Source organism: Bactrocera neohumeralis, chromosome 6, assembly GCF_024586455.1.
Source record: "Bactrocera neohumeralis isolate Rockhampton chromosome 6, APGP_CSIRO_Bneo_wtdbg2-racon-allhic-juicebox.fasta_v2, whole genome shotgun sequence".
NCBI lineage: Eukaryota > Metazoa > Arthropoda > Insecta > Diptera > Tephritidae > Bactrocera > Bactrocera neohumeralis.
Window position 1 is genome coordinate 6,870,918 of NC_065923.1, and position 18,144 is coordinate 6,889,061.

General features: G+C 36.6%; 1 protein-coding gene across 15 annotated transcripts in view; it reads left to right on the top strand.

Moving 5' to 3' along the window:
• LOC126763750 (band 7 protein AGAP004871) overlaps window positions 1–18,144 on the top strand; it is a 122,168-nt gene that overhangs the window by 65,498 nt on the left and 38,526 nt on the right. For 6 of the 15 annotated variants that reach the window (XM_050481518.1, XM_050481512.1, XM_050481509.1 and 3 more), the window contains one exon: window positions 14,192–14,227. The exons of 7 other annotated variants lie outside the window; for them this stretch is intronic. In XM_050481518.1, coding sequence (XP_050337475.1) covers window positions 14,192–14,227 — 36 coding nt within the window. Of the gene's footprint in view, window positions 1–6,306; window positions 7,091–14,191; window positions 14,228–18,144 lie in introns of those variants that run through there. 2 more of the 15 variants (XM_050481519.1, XM_050481522.1) reach the window with 2 other exon arrangements.

The following is an 18,144-nucleotide window of genomic DNA, read 5'->3' on the forward strand; positions in this document are numbered from 1 at the left end:
GGAGAGAGCACGCCTCTGGATCGTTGGCTGCAAGGGCAATTGCTGAACACCAGCGTAGAATACACTGAACTCATGTTCTGACCGAACACTGTCTACGACCTAACTTATAACTTATAGTTGCTGCTTTTCAGCATGAAAATGTGTAGGTTTGATATTAAAAAACTAAAAACAAGCTACCATACACAAACTTTCATATTTAATGCGGGCCTAGAGCACCTAAATATAGTTATGTTTGTCTGGTGATTTGCACGTTTTCAAATTTGCGATTTTGCGGAAACGAAAAATGGGCCGAAATGCATAATTTCACAGCAATTATATGAAATGACGCTCGCTCTAATACCCACTTTGTGAAATTAAATAACTTCGTGCGCGTGTGTGTGTGTCTGTGTTCGGCTGTGTCTGCTAAAATGTTAACCGCATACACAACAACAAAGCGTTTCCGGTTTACGAGTCAACGCATCTGTGCCACCGCCGTTGGCTGGAAAAAGCAAATGACAACAATTAGCTGGAAGCTCGGCGCTTAGAGCTCACGGCTCCCGCTCACTGCTCTGTGTGAGCTGTGCACTGCGTTCTGTGGCCATTGCACGGCCCAGTGGCATAAAAAATGTTGGCAACCAGCTGAAAGTCGGCCTCCGGAATGTTGGTTGCTGAAATTTCTTTTTCGCCTGCAGCACAGTTTCTATACCCCTATGCATTTGGGTGTGTGTGTGAAGGTGTATTTCGTTTGTATACGCAAACAGAACGCAGTAATGCTTTGTGGACTCAGGGATTTGAACATGGAAAATTTAATTGCTACGGCGAATATAAATTTATGAGCTCAAGGAAAAAATGAAAAATACTCGCGACTAGACGGACTTATTGTATTATACATACTAAATAATCTAATAGCAGAATGAGAATCAGCGCTTCGATAGCTACTTTATTCCAAAATCGATTTATGGCGTTGACTTCGAAGAGAAAATTACTTAAATTTTGGAGATTTGAAAAGTATGAAACAGCCGAATTCGTTTATATTTAAATGCATTTAAACTGGTTTGAAAATTCTTAAATATTTGTATTTACTCAAAACAAATCCTGCCATGCTGAGTTAATGCACTGAGCTTCGTAAAGGCACCTACTGAGGCACCTGCTCATAACGACAATATATGTATACCTGGCTTACATGGCTGTGCTTGTGTTGGTTTGCAGCAGAAATTATTTCATTTCAAATTCACCCCAAGCTTTCTACATTCTTTAACACAGCGCTACAGTTCAAAGTCCTTAAGGACGTCGAGAAAAGTACTGGCGCGGAATGCTGCTTGCCAAGCCAAAAATCACAAACCAATAGGCGGTGGAACGGCAGCACGGTAATGAAAAAAGTAACGGAAGGAACTCATAAAAAAGTACGCTTTACGGCATGGCGCCAGCAAAACCCCACTGATAATGCGGCTCGCGCACTTTGCGGTGGCTCGGTAGGAATTGTGTGCTGGCGAGCACACACACACACTTACAATACCTTTTTTTATTTATAAATGCACATTGCTGCTGAAATGTCTAGGTTATAGGCTGCAATGTTGAAAAAATATTGGCTTTTCCATTGATATGTTTGAGGCGAATTTCCAAAATTTCAAGTTCAAAGCCAATAGCGACTTCGCAGGCACACATGAGAGAGCGCAGCCAAGAGTACATGTTGACACACCCTCTCAATGTCGTGCCTTTAAAATCAGTTTTATTGCTTCATTTCCTTACGATTTTTATATCTGCCTATATATACATACATATGTATATATGTGTATATATGATTGCATATGGGCGTTTGTATGCAAACAAAAAGGGATTTTCTTCGATTTTGTAGTTTGAGTCTATCCTTTCATATTTTGTTCCTTGTTGAGTATGTACTGTATTGAGCATAATAACAGCAACTTTTGATAAACGTATTTTTTAATATTAAGAAATGTAGAATGATTGCGGGGGAACCAAGTAGAGGTACTTCTTTCAATAACTTTTTTTTGACATATCACGCGGGAGTCGTGTCAAGCTGTTATGGTATTTTTGTTCAGTATTGTTTGGATTATCACGTTTATAAATTGTTCAACTTTATTACGAAAATTCACGTTCTGTAAAGAATGTGTTTCGCGTGCTTCACTCAACTTATGGTCAATGTAGTCGGCATACTGGGCATATTATTCGCAAAACAGTCATTTTGTGTACCCCAATTCATAATTGAATAATATTCAAACGAATAGATTATGTCCAGCTCGCAGTGAAGAAAATTTAGCAACCGTAGCTGAGAGTGTACATGACATGACTCGGACTGACGCATGTAAAGACTTAGCGCATTTCACCACGTAGTCTTAAGTTGAAAGCGTATTAAATACAGTTTGTGCAAGAACTGAAGCCGCTCGACCTTCCCAAGCGGCATCGCTTCACTCTAGGGGCTCTTGAAAAGTTCCAAGAAGATCCGTCGTTTTTCAGTCGAATTATGTTTAGCTATAGGACCAATTCCTGACTCAATAGGTAAGTAAACAAGCACAGTTGCCGCATTTGGGACGAAGAGCTACCTGAAGAGGTTCAAGAGCTAACATTTCATCCAGAAAAAGCAATGCTATGGTTTGTTGGCCGGTAGAATCGTCGGTCCATATTTTTTCAAAAGTGATGCCGGTGAGTACGTAACCGGCAATAGCGACAGTTAACGCGCTCTGATAACTGACTGTTTAATGTCTGAAATTGAAGTTCCTGATCTCGGCGAAGTTTGATTTCAACAAGACGGCGCCACTTCCCACACATCAATCAATTAATGGGTTTGTGGAGAGAACACTTCGGAGTACAGGTAATTTCACGTTTTTGGCCGGTCGATTGACCACCAATATCATGTGATATCACATCGTTAGACTTTTTCCTGTGGGGACATGTAAAGTGTGAGTCAGGATTTGAAGCAAAACATCACGCGTGTTCTTCGCCAATTACCAGTTGAAATGCTCGAACGAGTCATGGTTGGACTCAACGGTCAGACGTAGCAGCGGTCAAAGAGATAACCTTTAAGGATTTTGTTTAATTTTTAATAAATTAGCTAACCGCGAAATGGATCACCTTTTATTATACTGAAATTATCAGAATTATATCTCAACGAGGACATTTTTTTGGTGTTGTCAACTTTTCCCAAGCATTTTTATGGAAGAGTTGCATTTATTTCGCACTCCACCGCACAAACGCCTAAATATATGTACATATGAATAATGTCTGCGCGTTTGAGCTCTCTCATTCATGAACATTGCCATCGAAGCTTTCCCTCCACTCCGCTCCCTTTTAGATTTCAGTTAAGGCATTTCCTAAGGCGGATACGGTGAAAATTCGTCGTGTACATTTCGATATGTGGTGTCTCATTCGCAAACCGCCAAGTGTTGAGAGTGTGTAACAGATACGCTAGGCGCAGGGCGGCATCTTTGCCTAATATGAGCGGCAGTTTTTTGCCACATCGCTATCACATTCTCTACATTTTTATTATGCTTTTCTGGTGCGATATTAACGAGCTTTGAGTAGTGGCAAAAGTGCTGTAACAATCTTGTTTGTGGTCCCAATCATCTGCGAATATAGCCGGTTTGTGTATGAATTGAATTGATATGCGCGGGGTGTACGTAATAGGTATATAAGCTTTGTATAAATATGTGGAATATGAAACCAGGGAAAATATCAGTTTGGTAACAATGTTAAAATATATATGGAGGAGCGTGATAGGTATTAAAGAAACCAGAATGTGCATACACAAGGAGTCTTTAGAATTTTGAAATGAACTAGTTGTGTTTTGAACATGGAAAAAAAGAAAAAATACGTTTTTTAGTTAAAACCTTAACTTACAACTTGGACGAAGGAAAACAAAACTGAAAATTGGATTTTTGGCAGACATTTTTACAAAAAAATTCGAGCCTCGAGCGCACGAGTTCTCAAAGCTGTATCTCCGAAAGTATTACTCACATCAACTTGAAAATTTAGAACAATACGCTAGAGGTGTTGTAGAATTTAATAAGACAATAAAAAAATTTGACTTTTTGAAACCCGTAAGTCCATGTAACCCCATAAACCACGAATAATATTAAAACAATTGCTGATTGAACCAGTCGAGTGTTTCCTGCAGGGTTTCATAAAACTACAAAAAAAAGCACATAAGTATATTTATGTTGCAAAGCAATCTCTTTCTTTTTTGCGAGCTCACTTTATTGAAGCCATTATCAGCGTGTATGATAAAGCGTCTTTGGGGCAGAAGTCAATGTCATAGCAGTGTTTATGAACAACAAAACGAAAGCGAAAAAACAGAAGATAGATAACACTTATTATTGGCGCTGTCAAATACTTGAGGTGGCGTTATCATCAATGAATCTTTATTATTTGCTCAAATTTTACTGCTGCATAAATATTTATGACTTAATAAGACAATAGGTATAGAAGAAAGTGTGTTGATAATATTTTCTTCAATTTTAAAGTTTATAATAAACACTAACTAATAATTAGATATAAATACACTGGTTGCTGTAATCATAAGAATTTATATTTTTACAGATTTAAATGTCTGCCGGCAAAAGCCATGCTTCAGTCTTCATATATATTTAGTAAGTTGAATGAAACGTGATTTGATTTCCAACTCAAATTGACTTAATTTCACATATTTCCGTTCCGTTGGTCTTTCTTATATGCGAGTTTACACGCCAATCTTCATACGCGCGCCCAACATCTGTGCGTATTTTTGTGGTTCCAAAAAGATGCTTGGCAAAGCTGAATGAACGACTCAACATGGCACTCAATGTTTGCAAAGTGAGATGAAATTGGATTCCATTGACGCTCGGATATGCTGCTATCCCGGAGCCGTCATTTACACTCACGCTTCTCGCTTAATCTCTTTGCGTGCTTGCTCTCTCACTCACTCTTTCTTTCAATATTTCTCTTCAGCTGCAAATATTTTGCAGTTAAAGCTTTATGCTTCTATTTTTAGCGCAATGCTCAGTACATTTCTGTTTTGAGCTTTCAGATTTCAGTTTAATTCATAAACTGTTACTATGCTTCACACACTTAAGTGTGTTGTTGGCGTTTCAGAAGTTAAATGTATTGCATACATGTAGGGGGATGCTGTGCTTAAAGCAAGCGCCTTTTGTATGTTGTGTTGCTCATACGACATGGTGTACCCTAGCAATAGTAAGCTTAAAAATTGTTGGGCATATTTCAATTACGCGAAATAAATTAATTTTTTTATTGCAGATAGAAAAATATGAAATAAAAACTAATTATATTTAGTGGAACAGAATAATTTTCTACTAAGAAACGCTAAGGAAAAGCATTTTTACTAAAGCTTTATGCTTTATTTTGGTTAGCGCAGTCTAGGTAAACTGCGAAATTCACTTTGCAGGTTTGTTTTTTCTAATCGGGAGGTGAGTATGACACTTATAGAAGCTTGACGAAGCTATCCAGCTATTTGCAGAACATTTCTGTTCCCAATCAATAATTTTTTTTAAACTGCATTCAAATCTAATCGAGCAAATATAATTTACTTGCTACATAAAAGTCTGGCAGCCTCAATTTTAACTTCAAAAGCTTCCAATAAATTCCACTAGCAACTTTTCCTTATTAAATACGTTCCTATGTTCTCGCTTCTATGTTTTCGCTTGTATTTGGACCTGTTAAACTCAAAATCGAAGTTCGAGCTTTTGCACTCTCCACCGCTCATGTTACACTAACAGCAGCAGCATACGGATGCTGTGTTAGCAGTTGTGCCACTGTCACAAACGAGCACATGTGGGCAACACTGCCGCAAAAGCATCAGCAATGACGTTGACGACAGCAAACATTGTATGTTGTTCCGCGTTGCTGACGTCGTCTTCAGCAACCGGGCGACTGAGTAGCGGCCAGCGACTAGCGCCTTTCGTTGTCGCGTTCGGAGCCAGGGGTGCCTGTGCTGCCCAGCGGAGACAGACATTTTCACACTGCGCGCTCGTGGAGCACAACGCAGCTTACATGGACCAAGACCAAGAAGTTGGAAGAATGTGTACCCTTATAAAATGGCAGCGCTGTGCGCGAAGTGAATTCAGTTGACGGGCAAGCACATAGGTGACAGGAACTTCGCGACCGAGCGTTTGCGGCGACCGTGTATGCTGTGAGCTAATACTATAGGTGCCAACAGCAGCTGCAACAACAACAACTAAAACAACAAGCGACTGTTACAATTTGACTGGCTGGTACGTAGCAGTAACAGCGGCTGTTGCCTTAACAGTGCTCTGCAGTGCAGCAGAGTGTGCGCCTTGCCCTGCTCACCGTGTCATGGGTGCAGGGGTAGAGGTGTGCAGTGGCAGCGGCTGTGCGTTGGAGCGACGTGTGAATGGGTGCTGTTGCTTTGTTTTGTTGCTTTGTTGCTGCTAATAAGTACGGTCACCGCAAGCGATCAGCAGGACGACCATAACAGGACGCTGTTTCAGTTACAGTTGCACTGTGGCCGAGAGCGAAGCGAATCAGAGAAAGGCGCGTGAATGAGAAAATGTAATATTAAAGTACAAATAATGAAAAAAAATAATTAAAACTACATAGTGGGTTAGTTGTGTTAGTGTTGAAGCGCAGGCAGGAAAGTGGTACAGCTGAAAAAACGAAATTAAATAAAAGTTGTTAACTCATTTAAAAAATAAATGCCAAATTATATTAGTGTATAGTAATTTACATTGTCTTGTTAATTAAAAAAAATGTTTATTAATAACTGAAAAAAGAGCGTGAGATAAATTTAAAGCAAATCCGTTAAAAATATTAAAAATTTGCCAAACAAATAACAACAAAAAGCAAACCCAAGGCAATAATTCAAAATAACCTCAGATAGCTGCAACACTTAATTAGGATAGCGTTACTCAGCAGCCTCGCCAAGTGTCCACTATCCATTGCCACGCAACTGTGATCCTTTAATGACACACATTACGGCTTAATTAGCTGCACTCGTGTGTGTGTGTGTGTGTCTTAAAAGTGCCAAATTGCCAAATTGCTAAATTGCCAAACAGTAAAACGTCCAAAACAGCAACAAGTACGACCGAGTACAAATAGCGCGGGTGGTGAAGGGTCTAAAACGCAATGCCAGATACCAAAAAAGGTGAGTGAGTGATTACTGTCTGACTTCGTGGAGCTAATAAAACCCAGTTAGCCGTGTATATGTGTGTGTTGTACAGTAAAGCATGTGCTGCTCAACTGCTGACCGTTATGGCTGCTCATATGTAAATATATGTATAAATGAGTGCGCGTGTATATATGTATATAAGTATGCTTTTAGGCGATATCTGTATGTATGTATGTAGGACTTTGGTGCGTATATGCATGTTTAACCTCATGATCTAGTAACAAATGTATATACAGCAGCTATTAAGTTAGTGAAGCGCATTTTAAAACTTATTTTTTTATATGTATAATTTTTTTCCTTTTTTTTGGGGATGGTTGGAAAATTTAAAGCCACTGGGGCGCTGTTTAAAGTGGAGCGTGGGAATTGCACAGCTGCTGTGTGTTATTTTATGTCTTATTAATAATAACTGCATTTAATCGAAGCGTATTTATTGTATGCAATGGGAACTATTGTGCTTCGTGGGTAAATTAATACTTAAATCCTCTTGACATCAGTGAAAAGTGACTTATAACCGACTGCTAGAAATTATTACTTAGAAATTTATAATTATATCAAACATATTCATACCACTTTAGAAAGGGTTGAGATTTGTGAGGGTTTTCTGAAAGATTTTGCTAGAGGGATATCGCTTTAAAAAATAAATAATATTTTTTTTAAATAAAGAAGATTTTTTAATACGAATTTTTAGTATTATTTGAATGCGTTTTATTCATTTTGCTTATAAAGGGTAGTCGAAAAAGTATTTTCGTATATCTAATCAAACTTCAAATTATTTTTTTTATATTTCTACTAATAAATAAATAAACAAATATGTGCCATTTTGGTCCACCACTTCTTGCCTTTTTTCCGTTAGAGACATTATTCCATCAGTGTAAAACTTTTCTGGTTTCTCGGCGAAAAACTGCGACAAGTAATTTTGACAGGCTTCTCTTGAGACCAACTTTAGTCCATTAAGGTAAGGTAAGTTTTGCATTGACCGAAACAAATGGTGGTCCGATGGTGCAAGGTCAGGACTATATGCTGGATGCATCGAAACTTCCGAGCCAAGCTCTCCCAGTTTTTGCCGAATTATCATAAATGTGTGCGGTCTACCGTTGTCCTGATGAAACCCTTTCTGTTGATCTGTTCTGGCCGTCTTTTTTAATTGCTTGTTTCAATCTCATCAATTATTGACAGTAAAATGTAGGGTCAGTCATTCGGCCAGGCTGGAGCAGCTCAGAGTGAATGATTCCATTATTATTCCCTTTTTTATACAAAAATTTCAAAATATAGTATAATTTTGAACATCTGTAACTTTTTTTTCAACTTCCCCGAATTTAAATGAAGCTTGAAATCTCACCTTTGCAACACTATATGGTGTGACACAATGTGATTGGTAGCACTGGAGATAGACGACTGCAATGGCATCCATTGACAAAATACGAAAGTACTTTTTCGACTACCAAATATACTTGTAATGATAAGTTTATTTTATATCTTCTTCTTTTTAGGTGTTGACACCTCTTACGCGGTCAGAGCCAAGTAATGGCTATGCAGATATTCAATTAGAGCTGTCCTATATATTGGTTGCAAAGCATCTGAAACTGAGCATCTTCATACAAAAATGCCAAAAAAAAAAAATTATGCTACATATAAAATTATTCTTTTTCGTCGAATTTCAATAAAAGCTCAAATTTTTTTTTCTATAGAACATAAAATTGTCCTCAATTTAATTTTATTAAAACAATATCTGCCACTACACACACAAGTCAAGCTAAAGAACACCACTGTAACACAATATCTTTTGTTGTTTTTTTACTCCGCTGCCGGAACCTTCATTACACAAGCACTTTAAAGTAGCTAATTTGTGAGGTTATGAACCTTTTGCTGCCAACGGCATAGTTGCAGCGCCGCTCTCCCCTAACGGCAAGCACAGAAGGCATCATTATACATTACGGCGGGAAATAAAATGCTTACAATTATTGCTTTTTTCGTTTTGTTTATAGGACAACAATGGAAATTGTGCACAAATTTTATACAGTTCTGCTATTATCCTGCCCATAAGGATGTGCTTCTAGGTATTCCATTGTAAAACAAGCTGCGTACAAAGTAAAGCATTGTGCTCGTACAATTCGAAGCGTTCCGCGGCTAGCGATGACGGCGGCAGCGAACTGTGAGGCATTAAGCACATATGACACACGGCCAGGTCGTTACAACAAACAGTTGTGGATATATAAATATATGTATAGTATCGGTAGCTTCACCACATGTGATATTATATATATACATTTGATTATTCTATAATAAATAGCGCATTTATGCTATAATTAAGCCGAGTCTGCTGAAATGCTGAAAATAGAAAAGCCATACCTATATGTATGTATAAACAACAGTTAGAAATGATTGCAGCAATCAAACAGAGAGGCAGCAATTAAAATGTATTTGAACACAAAATTGTCATCTCGTGATGTTTTCAGCCCGCTAACAGTTAAAGTTAGCTTTGCGTGGCTGTCGAAACCATCCACGACTCAAAGTGATTTCAACTGCGCCAGCGCATTCACTGCTGGGTTTTGCTTCGTACAAATCCGTCATACCAGCGTTTGTTCTATACCACACATGCATATGTAGCAGTAAGTATGTGCATTCACGATTATCTGCTGTAAAAAGTAAGTGCACTACCATTTATTATGCGTCCGCCACTTGACTTTCTGCACACGCCGATTTTCGTTGTTTCCATTATTCCCTCAGCATTATTATGATAATTGGAAAGGCAAACATTTCCACAACCGAAATTGTTTTAAAGTGCACTGCCACATGTGTGCGTGCGCTGCTCGGCATGCCGTTTTATTAACTAAATTGGGAAATTAAAAACTTTTAATTCCATTGAAATCGTTTGCGATTTCGTGTGAACTTGGCTGCTTGGCGATTTAATAAGGAAACTATGGAGAACTTTGCACTTCGTTGTCATCTGCGAACTTATGCCAATTAAAAGTTCTGATACATTTTTGCTGAATTTTTTGTTTATTCTTGTTTAAGATATTTTATGGTGGATGATCTATTATTTTATTTCAATAGAGTAACAATGCAGTATTTACACTTATAAACATATACATATGTATGAGAAATTGTATACCAGTAATTTTACTCGCCGCTCATTGTTTTAATATAAAATATTCATTTCCCTATAAAAATATCATTTAAATATTGACAAACAAATATTGACAAAAAAAAAACTTTCTCACCATCGTTATCACTATCTATGCCAATCTTCATTATCGCCTCGAAAATAGCAACCGAAGCCAATAATAGCTTACCAACGCGTAAACTAATTTACCAAACACTTTTCGTAAGCCTCGGCTGGAGTCGGCTTTAGTGCCTACAGCGAATTTTAGTTATTACGGTTTCGCTCATTTTTGGCGCGCTACGCATTCTCTCTAGATCGTTGGACTGCTTCGCCGTTATATTCATAATCCCACGTCTCGTTACCAGTAGTAATGCGTCTGTTGCAACTCGACTTGACTTTGACGGTTTTTTGATAGGTATCCGGTATTAAAAAGTTTCATACGCAAAATATTAATCAAAATGTGCTGGTTGGTTTCTGTTATTAAAATGTTTCATACCCAAAATATTAACCAAAATGTCTTGAGCCCAGCCATAAGAGACCGTGAAATCCGTTCCTACGACAGTCGGGTCTACGTAACCGGAACGGACGCGAATTTTATCTTGACAAGGGCTGTCAACTCGGCAGAATTCTGCCGCTAGAACAAAAAAAAAGAGACCTTGAAATCCTTTGCCATAACATCAAGGTAGTAGTCTGGTAACTTTGGTTCAAAAATCGAAACAATTTTTTGTGCTTAATTTGAAAGTACAATGTCTTGAGAATATACTCTGAAAATTTTAGACAGAAATTCGAAATATTTCGGGAATTATAACTAGTTTCCTAGAGCGCCTCGGAGTCTTCTCTCTCGGAGTTGTTGAACTTTAAACGCGTTTTTCTCAAAACATTGTTTTTCTGGTCGGCCCGGGTCCTAACTTTTTTTCTACTGAACCGATTGCTTTCACACTTATAGTTCTCGTCGGTACTAACGAGAATTTTTTCCACCCCTAAATTTTTATTTTACAACCCTTTCTTAGCTAAAATAAAAGGACTTTTTTTCAAAGTATTTACCCTTGAAATTTAACTTCACTAGTTCCGACCAGAATGACATATCTATAGATTACGAATAATCAAGAATATTTGATTTCAGATAACATCAAGAGTCAATATGTAAATAAAAACACTCTAAATATTCAAGATAATTCATTTTTATTTTCCTACAAAAAACCACCCTCCAAAGAAGCGATTTTCAATCACTATTTCTTTAACTTCTTGACGCTATCGTCAGTAATATCGATGTGTGCACGACTCGAGGCAACATATCGAAGACTTGGCGACTTTTACTGAACCTTTCAGCCACTCAAACACTTGAGATCCATGACAAAGCAGAATCTCTCATTTTAAAGGATTCAGAGGATAAGATTCCACTATAAAAAAGCAAAGCAAACTAGTTGTTCCATCGGGGGCAGTTTAAATAAGGCAGTACAGGTCAGATGGTATACATGTTTAGGAAATCTCAGAATTGTGGAATTATGCTCGCGTTAGAAAATATATATGAACAGCGGCAACTTATTAAGAATGTTTTTATTTTTTTTTTTTGGTAATATACGTTTTAACCGGAATAGAAATTTTCTCTAAGGAAGTACTTTAAAGATTCCTAAAACACTTTTTAAAGTCGTTTGAGGCCAAGCGTTTATATAATCTAAAATCGATATATGTTGTTTTAAATTTGTGTGACGTCGCTCTTTTTTGATCTATTTTTCAAATTTAAGGGAATCGTATACAGTTAAAAGTCCGAAAAAAGCCAATTTTCGGGAATTTTTTGCGGTGACCACTATATCTCTGAACTGATTCTCTGTAACTAAAAAGAAAACAAACAGATTTCGTTAAAGTGATGTTAAATCTAGTAAAGCAAATCGAAGGAATAAGGGAAATAAAGTTTTTAACAAAATTACGGTTTCTCAAAAAAATCGATTTTTGACCAAAATTTCGGACTTAAATTTTTTGTAGAAAAAATTACTAAAAAATATATTTAAGAAGCTCGTGTTGAAATTTGAGACTGATAGCCATTTTCGAGTCATGTTGGTCACCGACTTATAAAACAGCATTTTTAGAAAAACACATTTAAAGTTTGGCCTTGTACTTCCAAGCACTCTGAAATGCCTTTTGAAATTTGCGTGTAACTACGAAAATATTTGCCGCAACGATATGAAATTGTGTGTATTATTAAATCTATGTACATTAAGAAAATAAAATAAAAAAAACGATTTTGGAATATTCTAACTGTATATAACACCTTAACAAACAATAATTATTCTTAGCTCTTGTTCAAATCGAGGTAAATTCTTCGAGATTATTGAATAACAATAATCGATTGGACAATATTGGGTAGTCGAAAAAGTTTTTTCGTATTTCTAATCAAATTTAATTTTTTTTTTTTATATTTATAATAATAAATAAAAAGTGAAAATGTATCATTTTGGTCGACGACTTTTTGCCATTTTTCCGCTAGAAACATTATTTCATCAGTGTAAATCGAAATTTCGAAATTTCCAGAACGGAAGCAAGCGAACCAATGTTGTGCTACACGAACTGTTACAGCATCGTCTCCGTGAACTTCACGAATTTCATTGTTGGCTTGCGTGACATTCCTTTTTTTACAAAAACTTCAAAATATAGCGAATTTCTTCATTATTTTCACAGATTTTTGATTTTTGAACAGCTGTAACTTTTTATTCAAATTCCCCGAATTTAATTTTTGTTTGGTTATATTAAGCTTAAAATCTCACCTTTCTAACACTGTATGATATGATACAATGTGTTTGGTAGAACTGGAGATACATTATAGTATGACTGCAACGACATCTATTGGCAAAATACGAAAATACTTTTTCGACTAGCCAATAACAATGAAAATATTTTAATCAGTAACGGCTCATTTCGAATGCTCTATTGCTCGACTTCAGTCGTATTTAGTTATTATAATTTGAGGGAACAATACAATTTTACTTTTTTTGGAAAACCGTTATTATGCAGATTATTTATGAAAGTCTTGAAGTATTATTCTAACTATTCTCAACTCATACATGTACATATATACATACATCTATTCAATTAGTACCGCATAAAATTAGCATAAGCGCTTATTAGTCATAAATTGCATGTAATTTTAATGCTTTGAGCATCTAACTTCGGCTTTCATATCATTATTTCGCAAACTTATTACATTATCGTCCACTCATTGTATTCATTGGACTGGTATGATCGTAAGTTTACATATGTACAAATGTAGCTATGTGGGAGAGTGTGCCTGACTGACCTACAGCAACAACGCTCTGGCTGAAATCTATTTTGTGTAATTAGTAACCGGGATATTAAGCGTTTATATGGCTTATAGAGCAGTTTGCCATGTCTTAATCTCTGCAGCGTTGGTGGCTCTGTGCTCGACGAGTTAATCCCATTAAATAAATATGCTACAACTCTGCGAGTGTATACATATACCGTTACTCATAACAATGTGAATAAACTGTACATAATCGGAATGTTTTTTTATATTCAAATGAAGCGTAAGCTCAGTTATTTAACGGTATAACAACAAATTAAGTTTCATGCATCTATATATAATATAATTTAATACATATTTATCTGTGGAATGGTAAGATTAGTCATTAGGCTTGTGGCAACTTGTAGCATGTCAATGTATGTGGCGCTGTCAGTCAAGTAAATTTGCAGCTAGCAAAATATGCGAATGGTGTGTCATAGACGGTTATGCTTATATCCAAAGTGTTTTATATGTATGTATGTAGACATAGACGTAGTATACCTTATTATAATATATGTGCGTGCGTAAGTAGTTGTTGAGACAAGTCGCGTCTTGCTTTGAACGCTATTGATCGCCTCTTCATAGTCAAGTGATTACATACGATTTTACTCACCACTCACCACTCACTCTCTGCCTCTCTTTCTATGTGTTGCCTTTGCAAACGCCATTGTACTTTCAGATATGACAGCGAAGCATTCGCGTGGATTCCTTCATTGTAAGTCAACTTTTTCCATAACAAATTTAATGAATATTTAATGAAAGTGTCCAGGGGGTACTTTTGCCAAGTAATCAAATGTGTATGTTATACTATGTAGTATTATAAATATGTCAAATAAGAGTCATGTTATTTTACATGTACATATTACATATGTGTATATCGTGGAGATACAGTGATGTACATGCGTGTTTATAGAATATCGATTTATTGAACAATTTCTGCAGTAGTAAATATCAACTGCGGCAATACGGTGTAGACGACGTAGGCCGTACTTCGTGTTTACTCAGACTGTGGTCTTCCAAAGCTGAAAAAATGTTATTCTGGTCTTCGAAATCAACTTTTTCATACCAATGAAAGTGATATTCAATGTAAAGAATGTTGCCTACATTTCGGCGCATAGTAAACAAAAAAGTTATTTTTTCGAAGGATTTATTTGAAGGTATCAGTTTAAAAATTATATATATAAAAAAGAATTATGCTACTTCCAAAAAAATTAAAAAAAAATTTAGAAAAACAAAAATCTATTTTTATTCTATTTTAATTTTACTGACCCTTAGGCTTTAATATCCGTCAACTTATGTTCGCCTTCGTAGATCTTTGAATACCAGTACAATTTTACAATCATGTATACTATATTGTGAAAGAAGGTCTGTGAATATGTTTCATAAAATCCGTGATATGTCATATATTATACAAAAAAATGTCCATCACTTGCAGCTTTGGAAGCCCGCTAAACTTTTCAGATATTTTGTCCTGCTAAGATAACAAATATGTCATATATTGTGACAAAAAAGTACCCGGAAATTGTATTTTGTCGCTTTCAAAGTAATCCTCATCAAACGTAATACACTTATGCCAACGATTTTTCCTGTTCTCGAAACACTTCTCATAAGCACTTTTTGGCATAATCTTCAGCGAAATTTTTGAATTTTTCTCCTCGATCGACTGAAAACGTGTTCCATTCCGAAGATAGTTGACTTGTTTGCATGTCAAACTCATGACTTTTTGGCAGTTATAATACACCCCATGAATGTGTGAGATCTGTTAATGTACTCTATTTGAAAAAAAAATCAGCTTTATGAGGACAAGTCTAGCAAAAATGCGGATTTCATATACAAAATAACCACCAATCATTCGAAAGAGAGATGTCGAACTCTTTTGTCATCTCTATAATAATTGCCTGACGATTTTCAAGCACCATATCCTTCACTTTTTTTTTACATTTTCATCAGTTGAAGTGGTCGAAATTCGTCCAGAACGAGTCATGTCTTCAACGATCCCTCGACCATCTTTGAAGGCTTTGTACTACTCGTAGGCTTGTGTTTTTGATGAAACTAAATCACCGTAAGCATTTTCCAGCATTCGCAACGATTCCGCACACGAAATTTCGTTAGAAATACAAATTCAGACGAATTTTTTGTTTGATGTTTTAATTCATTGTAAAAATCGCAACGCACTACTGAGGTATACTGACTTATGCAGCTGCTGTAAGCAAACTGGTTGACAGGTTGCTCTCATATTTGACATAGTAATTAAGGAAAGTTCTACCAACTTAGCAAAATACATTTTTTTTGAAATATCATATACCAGGTGAATTTGACAACAATTTCCGGGTGCTTCTCTATCACAATGTACATATGTATGTATATATTTATATTAATATATTGTCTATTAAGCAAGTAATAGCAAACTTTTAGGCGTTGCGTAGAGCCTTTCGAAAACAAAACGATTACTTATCTTATAAAATATTCCCTTCGTTAATAATTATTCTGCTTTTAGTGCAAGTAATTATCCAAAGCGAGGTTAGATATTGTGGTCCCTTCTTCATCAACGGTATATCTGCAGATTTCACAAAAGTTTTAATCCCAACTTTCAGTCCGCTCTCGTGTTCGACAACCCCAGCGGTTTTATTTGCGCTGCATATTACATATTCGCATATTTATACATGTACATATGTGCGTATGTGGAAATGTCAAATATTTATGTTATCCCTCAACGCGGTTTTCAGTTACACATTTTTCAACAAATGCCATTTACATTTCTGTGGTTCAACACAACACGTGGGTATACATACTCTAACGCATACAAGTGAAAAACATGACACAAGCAGCCACATACAAATTCATACATTTGATATATTTGTATGAAGCAAAAAGTTACATGAAATGTCGGCAAGTGTGTGTGTGCGTTTGGAAATATGCAAATTTCATTATCACTCCAATGTCTCAATACAGCAATCAATTTAGCATTCAATGCCTCACACAAACACTCATATTTAATTTATGCTCTACAAATGAGTGTGTGTAACATACAGTTATATGCGAACACAGCTGCGTCTCTTGCGGTTTTTTAATATTCCCTGGAGATTCTTGTTGCTCGTATGCTCCTTGGAATATTTTTGGATAATGTGTAAGACCCTGTTTGAAGAATTTCATTCATTAGTATGAATTTTAAAATAGACGGATTAAATTTAAGCTGTGTTTAGCTAATGGATTTGAATATGTATATACCATATGCACCAGTTTGTCTATATATTTTTTGAGATGGCTTATGCTATGCTGCAAAGTTGTACCTAAAGCGATTTTGATTGATTGCGATGAACGGCAGCATAATTCTTGCCTCAAACCCCAATTTTTTTCAGTGAAATTTTAAAATTCCCGTTATTTTCCGAACACATCTGGGATATTCATCTTATTTCATAGGCAAGCTGGTAATTACGCTCTAAAATTTGCGTATCGAATTCAATCGATTATTAAAAAAAAACATTAATAACATCAACAGCACAGCGTTTAACATCCTTATTCAAAATAACGGGGTTTTCAATAGGGATGCTACCAAAGTAGTCCAATAGGGACAGCAAACGACGCCATATTTTTTGTGCTCATTTCACGCTTCTCTTTAGTAAGGTTTGCTAATTCATCATGAAAAGATATACGATCCAACAACGAGTCAAAATTATTAAAATTTACTACCGAAATTCGGAGTCAGTGGCCTCAACTTTAAGAGCGCTATGTCCAATTTATGGTCGTCATAATCATGTCTAGTAATTGCGTGTCTAGTGGGAACATTTTAATCCACAGGCACAGTACAAAATGTTCTCATGCCACTGAGACAAAGAAGTGCCCATTTTGTCGAGAATATTGCTGCCGCTAGCGCAACAATTGATGAAGATCCAAATCAGTCTCTCACACGTCGTTCTCTAGCGTTGAGCATCTCTGTGACGTCGTTCTGGCAAATTTTGCGAAAATATCTTGGCCTACATCTTTACAAGATCAAATCGATGAAAGAACTGAAGCCGCTTGACCACAAGAATCGTCGTATGGTCGTGAATTGGGTTGAGCAATAACTTGAAAATAATCCGGATTTCCAACGGAAAATCATCTTCAGCGATGAGGCTCATTGATGGCTGAATGGCTTTGTCAATAAGCAAAATATGCGTTATTGGTCAGGCAGCAATCAACACATACTCCGTGAGTCACCATTGATTCGCGAAAAAATTACGTTTTGGTGCGGTTTATGGGCCGCACTTCTTCCATGATGATCAAGACTGGCACGTTGCTGTGAATGGGAATCACTACCGCTCAATGATAACCGAATATTTTTGACCCGAATTGGTTGATATGAACTTAGACAATATGTGGTTCCAACAGAATGGCGCCACAAGCCACACAGCGAATGTCACAATCGATTTTTTGAAAACCAAGTTTGGTGAATTTGTTATCTTACGAAATGGCCCAGTCAATTGGCCCCCTTGGTCGTGTGATTTGACGCCATTAGACTATTTCCTGTGGAGCTGTATCAAGTCTATGGTCTATGCCAAGAAGCCTGCGATGATTGATGAATTTCGTACGATTATCGAACGTGAAATTGCAACAGCATCGGCCGATTTATGCTTGAAAACTGTCGAAAATTGG